The sequence below is a fragment of the Sapajus apella genome, unplaced genomic scaffold (genome assembly GCF_009761245.1).
Source record: "Sapajus apella isolate SASKATOON/1434 unplaced genomic scaffold, GSC_monkey_1.0 scaffold16, whole genome shotgun sequence".
In the NCBI taxonomy this organism is placed as follows: Eukaryota; Metazoa; Chordata; class Mammalia; order Primates; family Cebidae; genus Sapajus; species Sapajus apella.
Window position 1 is genome coordinate 5,154,680 of NW_022436956.1, and position 15,676 is coordinate 5,170,355.

At 43.0% G+C, this 15,676-nt stretch overlaps 1 protein-coding gene across 4 annotated transcripts in view; it reads right to left on the reverse strand.

Moving 5' to 3' along the window:
* The window catches only part of APLP2 (amyloid beta precursor like protein 2), a 69,586-nt gene that overhangs the window by 13,213 nt on the left and 40,697 nt on the right, over positions 1–15,676 (reverse strand). For 2 of the 4 annotated variants that reach the window (XM_032284971.1, XM_032284972.1), the window contains exons 4-11: positions 10,793–10,905; positions 9,820–10,007; positions 9,102–9,310; positions 7,824–7,991; positions 4,679–4,809; positions 3,627–3,701; positions 2,008–2,166; positions 1,022–1,150 (exon numbers count right to left, since the gene is read on the reverse strand). In XM_032284971.1, coding sequence (XP_032140862.1) covers positions 1,022–1,150; positions 2,008–2,166; positions 3,627–3,701; positions 4,679–4,809; positions 7,824–7,991; positions 9,102–9,310; positions 9,820–10,007; positions 10,793–10,905 — 1,172 coding nt within the window. The remainder of the gene's footprint in view (positions 1–1,021; positions 1,151–2,007; positions 2,167–3,626; positions 3,702–4,678; positions 4,810–7,823; positions 7,992–9,101; positions 9,311–9,819; positions 10,008–10,792; positions 10,906–15,676) is intronic. The other 2 variants (XM_032284974.1, XM_032284973.1) reach the window with 1 other exon arrangement.

Consider the following 15,676-nt stretch of genomic DNA (forward strand, 5'->3'; position numbering starts at 1 on the left):
TTTCTGGGCTGACGGGCCAGCACCCCTGCAGTAAGTGAGCCCATGTACCCTGGCACTCACACTTAGCACAGTATTTACAATATGAGAGGAAATCAAATAAGATCAGCGCCATTACTATAAGGCCCTCTAGGAAAACTAACAGGCTGAGCTACAAAACTAACTGGTTTAAATGAAAGCTAGCAGTCTTGTAGGCAAGTTCATTTTTATGAATACAGGTAAAACTCAAGTTAATATATGAACAACACTAATATTAGAAAGAGGAACCAGAAATAAACCTCTTTAAAGTAAAGCTGGACAAGGCCTAGGAATGTAAAAGTCTAAACAAAAACTATACTGCACCAAACAAGAGACCAATTTTTAAGATCTGCCTGATAAATATACCTAGAAAAGGATCTCAAACACTGGTTCCAGCAATACCCTAAATCAGACAGAAATAATATAAAAGAATTTAGAAATTATGTACAAAGTGGTTAATATAAAAAAAAGTATTAAAAAGATCTTTTAAAAATAGCACCCTTGCAAAAACCAGCTCACGTACCAAATGTCCTCGGAAATCAAAAATCGTTTTTTTTTTTTTTTTTTTTTTTTTTTTTTTTTTTTTTTTTTTTTTTGAGATGGAGTTTTGCTCTTGTTACCCAGGCTGGAGTGCAATGGCGCAATCTCGGCTCACCGCAACCTCCGTCTCCTGGGTTCAGGCAATTCTCCTGCCTCAGCCTCCTGAGTAGCTGGGATTACAGGCACGCGCCACCATGCCCAGCTAATTTCTTTTTGTAGTTTTAGTAGAGACGGGGTTTCACCGTGTTGACCAGGATGGCCTCGATCTCTTGACCTCGTGATCCGCCCGCCTCGGCCTCCCAAAGTGCTGGGATTACAGGCTTGAGCCACCGCGCCCGGCCCAAAAATCGTTTTTTAAGGACTAATAACAAGCACGACTGGCAGTGCTGTTCAAACACTAGTCTAGGCATTATGTCCCCCACTGGAAATGCTTTCAAGGCAACAATCTCTACGGCATCTACTGTACCTGGGATTTCATCTGGGCCGCCTTTTCTGGGTCAACAGCCAACACATGCTGGTAATGACGGATGGTATGCAGGCGATCTTTGTTCTCAGCACGGACGTAACGCCGTAAGGCCTGGAGAATGCGATGAGGCTGCAAGAGAGAACAGTTGTTTTAGTATCCAGAGACTAGAGAATTGAAAACAGGCAGGAAAACAAAAGCTTAAAAAGTTCACTTAAGAATGTAAAGCTCAGCTAGGCACAAGAATAAAAGCTGCAACTCTGAAAACTTTTTTAGCTTACCAAGTAACAAAAAAACCGTCTAGGTAAAATAGCAAAACTAAGTTCCAAAGTTTTATTGGATCCTTAACATTCAGTATTTTTCAGAATCTCCAGCCCACTGTTCTCTTCTTCTCTGTCCTTCTTCCTTTCTCAGCCTCCGACACCTCAATTATACGCTAGGTAGTCTCCTCTGTTGCCCACAGAGAGAAAACTTTAACTGGCTTAATAAGGATACAAATATCCTCCTTCCTAATACTTTCCATTCCCCAAAGCAAGGCAGGTTAGTGTTAAGGGACAAAATAGTTTGAGGCCACTCACATAAGAGTTTCAGAAGAAATTACTGTACCCCTTTCTTCATCATATTTACCCTGTGACTTGTTCCAAAGTCTTCATGAAAAGCACGTTTTCATTCTTTGAAAGGAAGTTCAATAACTGGTGATTACCAATTTCCTGAGGTCATACTTTTCTAGTATAAAACACTTTCACATCGCAGGTGGTATACACAGGCATAAAGTGATGTAATGCTAAGCTTATATACACAGGTATTCAAATGTAATACCTTTTCCTCCCTAATCATCTTTCCTTAGCTTCAGCTTTGCCAGAACTTGTCATACAAATGTCATTTTTACTGACCTGAGTGTCAGGCATTGGTCCCCTACATATGCTATATGTCAGGGCAGGCAGCGCTAAGCATCAATCATCAATAATTTGGCTCTGTCTGTGACTCACCCGTGGCGGGTCGGACTGCAAGGCAGCCAGGTAGTTCTCCAGAGCCATCCGGCGGCGGTCGTTCAGCATAGCTTCCACTCGGGCCAGGTGGGTCTCCACCAGCTGCTGCTTCTCACTGGCTGCTTCCTTCTCTAAAGCTTTAACCATGGCTTGGAAGTGCTAAACCAAGACAGCAGGAACCACATATAATTTATGGCACCCAGAGGAAGCCTAAGCAAGCAACCTTAGACCCCAGTGCTTTTCCTTGTCAGTACCCACACAAGACGGTAACAGGTTTGGAGAGTGGAGCAAGGGTAAGATCAAAGTCTACTTCATTCTACCTTCATTCAATTTCTATCAGGAGAATTATTTCCTTCTTTAAAGAGAGCAAGTTAGCACAGTGGCTCACACCTGTAATCCCTGCACTTTGGGAGGTTGAGGTGGGTGGATCACCTCAGGTCAGGAGTTTGAGACCAGCCTGGCCATCTCTACTAAAAATACAAAAAATTAGCCGGGCGTGGTGGTGCGTGCCTGTAATCCCAGCTACTCAGTAGGCTGAGGCAGAGAACTGCTTGAACCCAGGAGGTGGAGGTTGCAGTGAGCCAAGACTGTCCCACTGCACTCCAGCCTGGGTGACAGAGTGAGACTCTGTCTCAAAAAAAAAAAAAAGAGAGAGAGCAAGTTAAATCTGAGTGTCAGAGGGACTCCTCAGTATCTGCATAACGAAAAGTGCTAGTGCCTCCAGGCCCAAGGCCTGGTTTCTATAAAAAAAGGAAAACTGTCCCTCCCACATTGCAGCAGGGTGCCAACTTTCAAACCGTGAGACCACTGACCAATGGGAGATACATGGTTAGTTCTGTTGAAGCACTCCTGTCATTAGGTTTATGCAGAAGTAATTGCGGTTTCAATAAAATAATAAAGGGCAAGTTATCTGTGAGGTATCCGGCCAGGTTTACAGGTACAGGTTAAGCCTGCTGAACTTATTTCCCTGAACAAGATGCACTGGCTTATATAGGAATTAAAATTGTTAGATTTTCTAAGTGATCAATAAAAAAGCAAGGGTTTTTAAAATTGCTTTTTACTAAAGTGTTAACATTAGGAGGAAAGACATTTCAGCTAAACATAAAATGATATAAAATTTACAGAATCAGTTCTGTAAAAAGCAAATCAGTCCTGGAAACCACTATCCCTACTCCTATCAACAGTCTTCTATTGAAGGGAAATGCAGTTTGCTGCTACGATTTTAGCTATAGTCTATAAAGTTACAGATGAATTGTACCAGAGATTTTTATTTTCTATCCTTTGACTTTCAATTAGTCCTAAAAAAGAAACTCAGTACTGCTGAAAAACAAGTCACAGTCTAAGACTGAAAACGGCAGAGGACTTTTGCCAGGAAAGCAGAATTAAACAAATAGTAGCTGAGCAAAGGTTACCTTCTGGCATGAATTAGGTGTGCTCTGGTGGGGGGGTGGTTTCCTTCTACCATAGGTGAGCAATACTTAAAGGTGAAAAAGATAAATAGGCCAGTTACAACTTCCTTGTAAGGTAAGCCCTCACCTAAAATTTTGTTGGGTGTGTGGCTCTGACCATATTTTCCAATAGTCAGGCTGAAAGCTATGTCCCTGAAGAAGGCATCTTACCTGAATCAGAGTCTGCCTCTCTGCTTTGGGGAGGTTCTTAGCTTGAAGTTCTGCCTCTTCCCATTCCTTCTTTACCTAGAACAAAGGTCAAACACACTGTCATCCATGATTAATACCCTGAAACAACTCCTCCGTTTTCTATAATTACTGCCAGATGCTAAGTCTAATAGGAAATTGCAAAAAGGAAACCAATCATATGACCCCTCATGAGCTCAGCATTGTTACTGCCTCAGAAGGCTCTAGGCCTCAACTATCCCCAAATGGAGTCTCAATTCCATGACCTCTTTGTTACATAACCTTGGATAAGTAATTTATAAGTCTCTGTGCCTTAGTCTCCTCACCAAAAAAATTGAGGTTAATACCTACTTTTCAGAGCTGATGTGGATAAAACAATGAGCATTTTGCAAACTATAAGCCCAACATGGGACTGTGTGGGATTTGGGGTGGAGCTTAGGCCTAGCAATGCATTCCCTTTTCAATTTTCTTTCAATCCTGAGTAAATCCAGAAGAAAAGCTGCACTTTGGTGCTCCTGCTGCTCTCTAACAACCCTTTTAAAGGAAAAGAAACATCATTAAGACTCGGAACCTTCCACAGACAGCAGTATCTAGCTAGCATGTATTAGTACATGTTTGTTTTCATCTAATGTATCTTATGGTTGGTCACCTTGTTCTCATGGCAAATGGTACTAGCTTTCTATTGATAGCAGTGATAAAAAGTTTCATTCTTTGAAATAAATTTTAAAGCAAGTTAATTACAAAAAAATGAATAAAAAAATTAAAAAAGCAGATAATAGGTATAGGAGGAAGTGCTCAGCAGAGTGTTTGGGACATGCTAAGTACTCAGAGGGTAATTATATTATTAGCTAGATGCAGGTGGGGAAGAAGGACTAGTCCACCCAGAAGGCAGCTCCACTGATTCACTCTCTCCTGCCTTACCAGTCCTTACACATCAGCATGACAATCTAGGGAAAAGGTATCACTTTTCTTCAGCTATGAGAACCATGCTATCCAAAGCCAAGTGCCATGAAGATGAAGGAACTGTCAAGGTTTACCCTGTCCATTCGGTTGCGGTGCCGAATCTCCAGCTGCTCCTTAGCCTTCTGGAAGCGAGCATGCTCATTGTCATCTGCAGAGGTCTCGAAATACACATCAACATCATTGGTTGGCAGAGGAGTTGGGGGAACTGAAACAAAATTACAGAGGAAGTTCTCTTTGGGATCAGGTGCACTGGTGCTCTAGGAAGAAAACCCAGCTCAGGACCTGCAGGATGGACTCAATTTGTCTTGTGGCATTCTCTTAAGTGCAGGGTGCTGCTATCTGCCAAGACTTCACTTGTTTAGATTACAGTGGGCAAGCTTCCTTACATAGTATTCATCAGCCATGTCAGCCCACGTGAATACAGCAATTTATTGGCAGCTTCAGCACTGATAGAGGCATCTACTTAGGATCTCAGGGCTGAAAAAGAGGTGGTTTCTTCTATACCTTCCCTTCAGTGCTTGAACCCTGGACACCTAAACAATAGCTACCCTTTGTTCATGTACTTGCGGGACCTCTGCCTGGACGGCTTTGCCTCCAGGCAGAGGTCCCGCAAGTACATGAACACACTGCTCCTCTGAGGCAAACCTCATCCAACTGATAGCATCCGAACAGAGACAAAGGCAGAAATCAGATCCTGTAGAGGCACTTTTATGCGATTCCCTACTTTTAAAGAAATTTATTACTCAGGTACCCCGGCTCTTCTGGCTATCCTTGGGTCATAATTTACAATGGAAAACAGGCTGAACTGAATGTTCTTTGCATATAGCATATAGGCTGGGTAGGGAAAGTTCAAAACACTCCAGCTATAATTTTGAGTTTTCAGTATCACTGAAGGACTCTTAGCCCCACCATCAGTGACAGAACGAACCAAAAAGGATAAAACTAAGTTGCTCTATTTGACAAGGACACCTTTCACTGATACGAAGATAGGGCTTTTTGATCCATGACACTGAACAATTGGCCTTCCCAAGCCTTTCCCAAAGTACAGGCCCACTGGAGCACCCCCCAATGCTGTATGGGCATGATCTCCTACGGGGCCCAGGCATGTGAGTCTCTGCACAATGGAACTTAGCCTGATAAGGGAAAGGACTGAGATAACAAGTTTACTCAGTCAGCCTCTCAAGACATACCTAAGGTAACACTTATTAGCCTAATTTCATGCAAGATTTCCCAAGCTGGTGTGAACTTTCTTGATAGGTCATGACACAATTTTAGAGCGAGTAGAGAGTGAATGCCAAGGTCCAACTGACTTTTAATTTAGAAGCAAATCTAGAATTGCATCATTTTAATACATTAAAGCAACTGTGTAATTGATCAGTATAGCTACAAATTAGCCAGCCAATTCAAGTTTTTCTGTTGGAAGCATCTTTTATTTGCCCCTTTATTTACGACTTAAAAACTACAACTAAAGTCATGAAGAATATGAGTCCTACACAAGTTTAAAATGGATCTCAATATCCCGCTTTCAGATAGGTGAAATTAGAATCTGTAACTTAGTAAACACCATTTGCCGCCAAGATGCTCAGAAGTTCAGTGAAGGAGAATTTCAAGCACTGCAGTCCATCATGTGGATCAGCGACACATGACTGTGCTGTAAAGGCCTGAGCGCTGGAGACAGAGCGTTTGGTTCACATAGCTGGGCTGGATAAAGATAACAGCAAACACAGGCTGCCCTCAGCCTCCCTGGGACCAGAGTAGAGAGGACAGCCGGCCAGAGGGCTTTGTTCTGAAGACACCCTCTGTCCTTGTGAATTACTCACTCATGAAGCCAGCACATTCGCCAGCCTCAGCCCCTTCAAAGAACAAAAACTTTACCACTGGAAGGCAACCCGATGCTTCTCGACCTGCAAAGCTCTCCAGACACAGGTCCCACAAGTACGTGAACACACTGCTCCTCCAAGGCAAACCTCATCCAAGCCACGGCAAATGGGAGTTTTACAGACCCGCCACTCCATCACGTCTCACACCACTACCTAGCTGACCCTTCAGGCAGAGACCACCACCTCCATACTCCATGAGATTCCTCAGGCTTCTATCCAGGTTTTACAAAGTAGTAAGTATCACAATAATTTCTATCTCTAAATCCTTCAAGAATATGCAAAGTTTATTTACCAAAGTTCCCTAGGGACTCCTTTTATTTCACCTTTCAACTATTATCAAATAAAAACAGCTTTCCTGGAGTTAGAAGGGAAGCACTCAAAGCATTACCATATCACGTTAAGATTTGAAAGATCTTTTGGTAGAAGGAAGGAAGAGAGAACATGAAGGCATTTGAATGAAAAACCATCAGAAGCTATAGCCAAATCCTTTATAGTAAATTATTATTCCAACAAATTCCAGAGTAGGAACCAAGGAAAACTGCCTGGCCTGAGGATTTTCCTAATGAGTAGGTTAGTGCTGCAAGGTGAGAGAATAAAAGTCTTAATGAGAAAAAGGAGTAGCCACGGAGAAAAGGGAAACTCTTCCTACCAATGTCCAGCATAAACGCAATTCAACTGAACCACGGAACTTCCTGTCAGACCAAAGCACACACCAAATGAAATCCTCTCACTTCCTGCAACTCTGTGTGACCTGGTGTTGCAAAATACTGGAGAAACAGAGTAAGTCACTACCACTTGGCTGCCAGCTCTCTCTAGAGTGCATTACGCAAGATATTTCAATATTCTAGACTGCCCAAAGTACTCCACTGTCACTCCTCTCGAGAGCAGGCATCCTCTGAGCTGGCATACAGCACAGGGGTTAGTGACAGGGCAGTTCAAACACAGGAACGTTCGGTGCCTGTAAGCTAGAGCCAGCCTGGGGCACGGCTGCCTTCCCCACTGACACTACAGTGCCCCAGGAGCCTGCAGACTCCAAGGCCAGATGAGAAAGGACAAGCCCCTGGTCATGCCGCCCGCTATACCAAGACGGGTACACACCACCACCACCACCAAGCAGCACCAGACACACGGTGAGCATGGGACACGCGAACTGAGCTTACCACTGCCAGCAGGAGAGCAAAGCCTAGATCTAAGAAAGCACAAAGATGAGGGGAGGACAACCGACAGTAAACACCCGAGTGGGCAGGGACACCACACAGATGCGGCCACGAGGACGGCGGGGAGACGGACGCCGACAGGACGGTGCTGCCGCACAGGGCCAGTGTGAGGCGGGACTTACTCATCGCTTTACACACAGCCATACAATAATCCTCAGACTCAAAATTGTTCCTGTTGCCGCCGCAGCCGCCATATATAAAGCGCACGCACTTTCCCTTGGAGAGGTCGAAGTACCAACGAGGCATCACGGCCCGGCAGGGCCCCGTCATCGCCTCCTGGGAGCAGACAGCTGTGTGAAAATGGTCAGAGTGTCAGCAGGACAGAGGCAGTGATGTCAAATGCTTCAAAATGCTACAGGCCAGCAAGCCGGGGGATGGGTTGTGGGAGGCCCAAGATGGGACAGAGCCCGGAGGCCCTGGCTGGCTGAACTCGCCAGCTCAGGCCAGCCTTGCTGAGGACAAGTTGCTTCCCCATGGAGGAGAGACTTTTAGGAACTGGGACAAATATTTTTTTGGCACCCTCTGGAGTCTAGATGCAAGTTTAGACTGACATAGAGGAATTCCTTATCTCATAGCTGTGTGAGCCTCACATTTCTGATCTGCTCACTGGAGATATTTGCCTAGTTTGTCTACTCTGGTAGTTTCAATGACCAAAGGGGACAATGTGAGTGGAAAGGCTTTTTTAAGTGGTGATACCCATAGTAAAGAATAAAGCACCTAGAACAGACAAGTTGTTTCCCACTTTTATGTTCTCTAAGGCAAATTGTAAACTTCTCAACTGATTAAGTAATTTCCTCCCACTTGGGTCCCAAATAATTCTTCAGATCTTAACTGGTTTCAAATATACAATCCGCAGGAGGCTGCATGTAAATGGCTCTGGAACTACTGCAACCTTTTCTTGTTTTAATTGGCAAGATGAAAAAAAACTGCAGGTCCCAATCTGTTACCAGCAGGTCAATAAATTTCACCCTCCCAACTACAAACATCTGGACAAATAGGGCAACCTACAGATTAGAACACACGCAGGAAAAGAAAAACTGAGAAAGTCATTTCTATTCTAGGAGGCCAGGACTTGAGAAGTATCAAAGAGGGGAGCTCCCCTTGGGGAGAGAATATTTTAGGCTGAACGTGGAAGAATCCTGCTGAAGGGTGGACTACGTTGTCTCTGTTATTCTCCAGTCCCTATTCTCTAATGCAATCCTACATGTCTCCCTAATGTGCCTGCCTGCCTACTTTGTTAAGACGGCACCATCACTGCACTGGAGGGCTGAACTCATCTTTAGTGCAGATACCACACCTTTCCTTCTGTGACTGACCTACCTGTTAACAGACGCAATGCAAAAGTCTTAAGTGAATAATTACCACGTGGATTTCAAAGCCACGGCTCTACATGGGGTTACCTTTGACGTCGTGAGTAATTTCCTTGTCTGACATGGTGCCATCGCTGCTGGGTTCAGTAGGGTTCTCCTCATTGTAGTCATCCCCTTTAAAGGTGTCATAGTAGTAATCTCGGTCTTCCACCACTTCCTCCCCTTCTTCCTCATCCTCATCATCCTCATCCACAGCTGCTTCTGTGAAGTCTTCCAGATCTGCTTCAGTAGGAAATTCACTGAAGGCCAAAATAGAAACAAGGAAGGTTAACAACTCCTATGCACAAAGCACAACAATGGGTCCCTTCCCTATTCTGAAACACAAAAACAGAGGCAGGAAATAAGCTCAACGCACATTTCACTGTACCACTAAGGCCCTGAGCCCAGCTACAGCAGCAAAAGGGAAGTATTTGTGAACATTTGAATCTGATCATGATAAAACAATAAGACAAATCCAAATTCAGGGATATTATGTTAAACAAATGGTATGGACGCTTAAAAAAAAATCATAGTAACCTGCAGAAAATAACGCAGCCCAGAATGACGTAAACACAAAAGTCACAGGTACTCCTGTGATGGGCAGCGGCTAGAATGAAATGCAAGCTTAAATCAACTGTAGCAGAACAAGGGAATGCCCAGTTTATCCAGAAGTGAGGGACTAGCAGCCAGCAGCCATCTTTACAGAAGGGCTAACAGGCAAAGCGGCCTTTTTGTTAGCCCAAAAAAAGGCTCAAAGTAGAAAAGTTACCTTTTATAAACATCATAGTCTTCCTCTTCCTCTTCCTCCTCCTCATCTTCCTCCTCCTCTTCTTTTGACACAGATCCAATAATCTTTGTCTGAGGGCAGCACACATATTCAGTACCATGGAACTGGTCTACCCCACAGGGGAGCAGCATGCCGTAGCTATATAAAGTCATTCCCTGAGTCAGACATGCCTAAAAGAAACCCACAGACCACATCAGAACATACTCCAGAGTAAATGTGGACAAATCCACCCCGATCTCTAGCCTCATCCAAAAGAAACCCTATAAAGTCACTTAGCAATGCTTTCTCTTATGAACACATAATTTTCTGTCAAAAAAAATTATAATATTATTCTAAGGTTTATAAATTTTAATGTACAATGGTGAAACAAGATCTAGTCCAAAAATACTGAAATCTCAAACATGGAAAAAAGTAAGGAAAACAGAATTTTGTCTAACAATGACCAACGCCAGTTGAAGGTGGTCAATGTTAATTTATTTTCGTCACTGGTGTGACCACTACCTTCAGTATTTGACCAAAGGAAGGTTACTGACCAAAGAGCCAACCTAATTACAGAAGACAAGAAAGGGCATGTCTCACCACCAGAAAAGTGAGATGGCATGCAGCCCTGCCTGTGCACACATCCAGACCCATATTTTCTATATTTGGCGATTTCCATGCAGGCCTTAGGGTTGGGATGGTTTCCTGGGAGCCTCACCAGCAGCATACAGTATTCTGGCTCAGCCACCTCCTTAATATCCTCAACTTCAGGAGCTGGTCTGTCAACGCTGAACTCTCCTATACAAACACCTACTCCTCTCCCAAATATTTCTAACTTATAAGATAGAATTGTAAATCTTGAGGAGATAAAGGGGAAACAAAATTAACTTAAAAGCATGGTGAGATTGGAGAAAAGTGCTACCTTCTCTCCAAATAGATACCACAGCAGCTGACTTTTCCCCCTGAGTTCTCTTACCTCTTTGACTACTGTGTGCCAGTGCTGGTGATTCTCGCACACCTCCATCTGCTCTTTGTGGGAAAACTGGCACTTTTCTGGAACTAGCAGAACATCACTTACAAATTCACCCACTGGAAAAGAGAACCTTTGTTAGGGTGGATCTGACCATGACGCCAAGTGAAAACGCCCCTCACTCAAGTTTATGATGACAGTTTACACAGCCAGGAGCAGTCTAATGTATATGAGCAGATGCATATCTTGTACCTTCAAAGGCTGACTGCACAGTACAGCTCTAGACGAGTCATCAATCTATCGGAGCCATGATGCCAGGGAACTTTTAAAAGCCCCCCGACTGCAGTCCCTTGCAGTCCCACTGCAGGGCTACAGCAACCCCGTGATGATCCTGCAGTAGGATCACCTCCACTCCCACCTCAAACACATGCAGCTACTCTCTCCCCATGGCTCTGACTTCTTATTTCTGCCCACACCTCTTCCAATCAAATGCCCAGGAAACTAAAACTAGGTGTTCTACTGAAGCACAGATGAATCTGACTTTAGACAAACCATGATGTAATAATTGAATCCAGTAGAAATAATCAATGAATGATTAACTACAAAGAGGCAAAGGTGCCTTTATAGTGGGAAGCTTTGGCAAAACTACCTTAGCCAGATAACCAACTTAACATCACTGATAATGAACAAACTGGTATGTGTGATGTCCTAAAAGGAAGATATTACCTACAGAGTATTTCTGCAAAAATATGTACCATTTGAATCTAATCATGATAAAACAATAACACAAATCCAAATTTAGGGATATTATGCTAAACAAATGGCACGGACTCTTAAATAAAAGTATCATTGTCATGAAAGTTTTTTGTTTTTAAAGAAAGACTAGGGAACTATTCTAGATGAAATGTAGTAAGTGATCTTTTTAAAAAAGAAGCTATGTAATCCTAGCACTTTGGGAAGCCGAGGTGGGTGGATCACCTGAGGTCAGGAGTTCAAGACCAGCCTGGCCATCATGGTGAAACCCCATCTTTAAAAAGAAAAAAGAAAAATAAATAAATAAAAAAGAAGCTATAAAGAACACTATTTGGACACTTAGGAAACTTTCCAAAACCTGACAACCGTATTGTCATTATACAGGAGAATATCCCTAGCTCTTAAAGAAACCAGCTGAAATAGTTAGAAATGAACTGTCATGATGTCCCAACTTACTTTCAAATGGTTTAGCAACATAAAAATATATGTAAGATTCAGAGAGAGAAAAACAGGAAAAATTGGAGAATTTAGGTAAAAGGCATACAGGTATTCACTATTACATTTTCTAAAACTTGTCCTAAAAAGTTGGGAGAAAGATACACATAGCTGTTTATTCACAGGAAGAAAAAAAAAGGTATCCGATTTGTTTCCAAATAATCAGGGGTGTCAGGGAGTGGGCTCACAGAAGGAGGAAGAATGGCTCATGAACTGATGATGGTTATACAGCTGGGGAATCAGTATTTGAGGGTGAATGGTATCATCGTCTCTGTCTGGCCATGTTTGTAACTTGCCACAATAAAATGTAAGAAACATACAACATACACATCACTGGATAACCACCCTGAGACTCTGATTCAGTAGTGTAAGGTAAGGCTCAGTGATCTGCACTGCACATCCGTCTGCCACGTGATCCACACAGTGTAGAGGGAGAGAAAGAGAGGGAGATAAGTGTGCTTATCCCAGGGAAGATGCAGGAAGCAGTGGCAAGGAGAAGCAGCAGGTAGGCTAACCTCTGAGGTTAAGAGGAAAAAACCCTGAAAATATCATGAGAAAGTAATGTGGTCTAAGAAAGAGCTTAGGGCTCAGCTAGTAGGAAGTCTACACAGAACCACCCCAGCCTTGCCTTCATGGTTGGGTCTCTCAGGATCCTCTACCTTGGGCCTCGGGCAAAAGCACTGAAGTTGGTCTTTCTATTGCCCCAGTGGTAAGAGAAAGGGAGTTGCTGATCTAGCAAGTAGGGGAAGATGGGCTCCTGATTCGACAAGCTACAGCAGTGTAACAGTCCCGCCACACGAAAACAGCGTTACAAACGGCAGTCAAGTTTCTCTGCGCTGTTAGCACAGGGACTCTGAGACCAAATAGCTCAATATAATACTGAAGCAGGAGTAGGAAGTAGGAAGGGTGCAAAGGTGAGCTTGACACACTGCTGCCCTTGAGGACCCCAAAAGCTCTAGGGGAGGCAGGACCTGTATACAAGCTTTAGCAATCAACTAGACTTATAAACATTGCTTAAAAACAGCAAAAACACAAATGGTAAGCTAGAATCTGTCTCTACAGGGACAAACAACCCTGATACTCAATCTAAGTAGGAATTACTTAAATTCTGATATCCAACCACCAACTCACATGGTTTAGTGTGATTGTTCTGAATTAACTAAGCTGTTTTTGTGTTTGTTCATTCATGACAAGAAGCAACAACAGTGTATACATAAGGAAGAGTATATATGCACGGCTGAATGCCAGGGTTCAATCTCAGCACTGTCATTTACTAGTAGAGTGATCTTAGCCAAGTTACTTAACCTCTCAGTCCCTCGGTTTCTTTATCTTTTGGGGACTAAATGCCATCGTCTATACAACATAAGAACAGCTTAGAACAGAAACTATTGTTCTACATTTAGGTTCGTTGTTTAAAAAAAACCAAACTGACACATGGTAGGCATTATTGATGTTATACTGTGAAGTCTTGAGTAACTCATTTTATACCAACTATACACCATACTCGTAAAAGCAATCCATATTTAAGCAACGGTTGATGTACTTTAATTTGTAAAACCTCACTTTTAAATGTACAATTTATAACATCAAAAAAAAATTTAAAGCAGCAATTTCACTACTGATCTATAGTCTATAGAAACACTACAACTTTTTTTTTTTTTCCCCTTCTTTTTTTTTTGAGACGGAGTCTCACTCTGTTGCCCAGCCTGGAGTGCAGTGGTGCAATCTCGGCTCACTGCAACCTCTGCCTCCTGGGTTCAAGCGATTCTCCTGCCTCAGCCTCCCCAGTAGCTGGGACTACAGGCACACGCCACCACACCCAGCTAATTTTTTATATTTTTAGTAGAGACGAGGTTTCACCGTGTTAGCCAGGATGGTCTTGATCTCCTGGCCTTGTGATCTGCCTGCCTCAGCCTCCCAAAGTGCTGGGATTACAGGCGTGAGCCACTCTGCCTGGTCAGAAACACTACAACTTTTGACTAAATCTATGTAACACCTTGGATAAACTCTAAAATGATGCAAAGTAAAACCAAGTTGTAAAAGGTCAGGTATAGTATGATGCCATTAATGTAAATTTTAAAACACAAAAATATTGTTTATAGAGGCATGTGAATGTTGCAAAAGAACTGAGTTCGAGACCAGCCTGGTCAGCATGGTGAAACCTCATCTCTGCTAAAAATAAAAAAAATTAGCCGGGCATGGTGGTACATGTCTGTAATCCAAGCTACTCCGGAGGCTGAGGCAGGAGAATAGCCTGAGCCTGGAGGCAGAGGTTATAGTGACCCAAGATTGTGCCACTGCACTCTAGCCTGGGTGAAAGAGTGAGACTCCAGCTCAAAAAAAAAAAAAAAAAAAACAGACGGATATGAAACAAACATGACAAAACATTGAAGAACTTAAATCTGGATGGTGAGTATATAAGCAGCCATCACATTATGTTTTATCTTTTCAGGATGCTTGGTATAGTACTTCAGAATTAAAAGTTTAACATCAAAACCTTTCTGGAAATGCCAGAAATTTAATAAAATAATTAATTACATGTTAAACTATAAAATTATATACCACCAATCTTCAGCTATTCCATGACTGAGTCAATTTATCTGACCTCTAAAAATAAAAAAAGAACACAATGAATTTGAAAACAAACTAAATTCTAAAATTTAATTTTTTTTTTTTTTTTGAGACAGAGTCTTGTTCTATCACCAGGCTGGAGTGCAGTGGCGCAATCCCGGCTCACTGCAACTTCCGTTTTCCGGTTTCAAGCAATTCTCCTGCCTCGGCCTCCCAAGTAGCTGGGATTACAGGCAAGCACCACCACACCCAGCTAATTTTTTGTACTTTTAGTAGAGACAGGGTTTCACCATGTTGGCCAGGGTCGTCTCGATCTCTTGACCTCATGATCCGCCCACCTCGGCCTCCCAAAGTGCTAGGATTACAGGCGCGTGCCACGGGGCCTGGCTTTTTTTTTTTTTTTTCTTTTTTTGAGAGGGAGTCTCAGTCTATTGCCCAGGCTGGAGTGCGGTGGCGCAATCTCAGCTCACTGTATCCTCTGCCACCTGGGTTCAAGCAATTTTCCTGCTTCAGCGTCCTGAGTAGCTGAGATTACAGGCATCTGCTACCACGCCTGGCGAATTTTTGCTCTTAGTAGAGATGACATTTCACCATGTTGGTCAGGCTGGTCTTGAACTCCTGACCTCGAATGATCCTACCGTCCTGGCCTCCCAAAGCACTGGGATTACAGGCATGAGCAACTGTGCCCAGCCTAAATATATATATATTTTAATAGTACTCTTTGATTCAACAATTCCAGTTCTAAAAATATATCCTAAGGATGCAGTGGCTCACGCCTGTAATCCCACTATTTTCAGAGGCTGAGGCAGGTGGATCACTTGAGATTAGGAGTTTTGAGACCAGCCTGGCCAACATGGTGAAACCCCGTCTCTACTAAAAATAGTAAAAATTAGCCGACCGTGGTGGTGAACGCCTGTAATCTCAGCTGTGGGGGGTGGGGGGAAAAGGCTGCAGTGAGCCAAGATCATGCCACTGTACTCCAGCCTGGGCTACAGAGACCTTGTCTCAAAAAAAAAAGAAAAGAAAAGAAAAGAAAGAAAAGAAAAATATATACACAAACCCTAAGGAAAT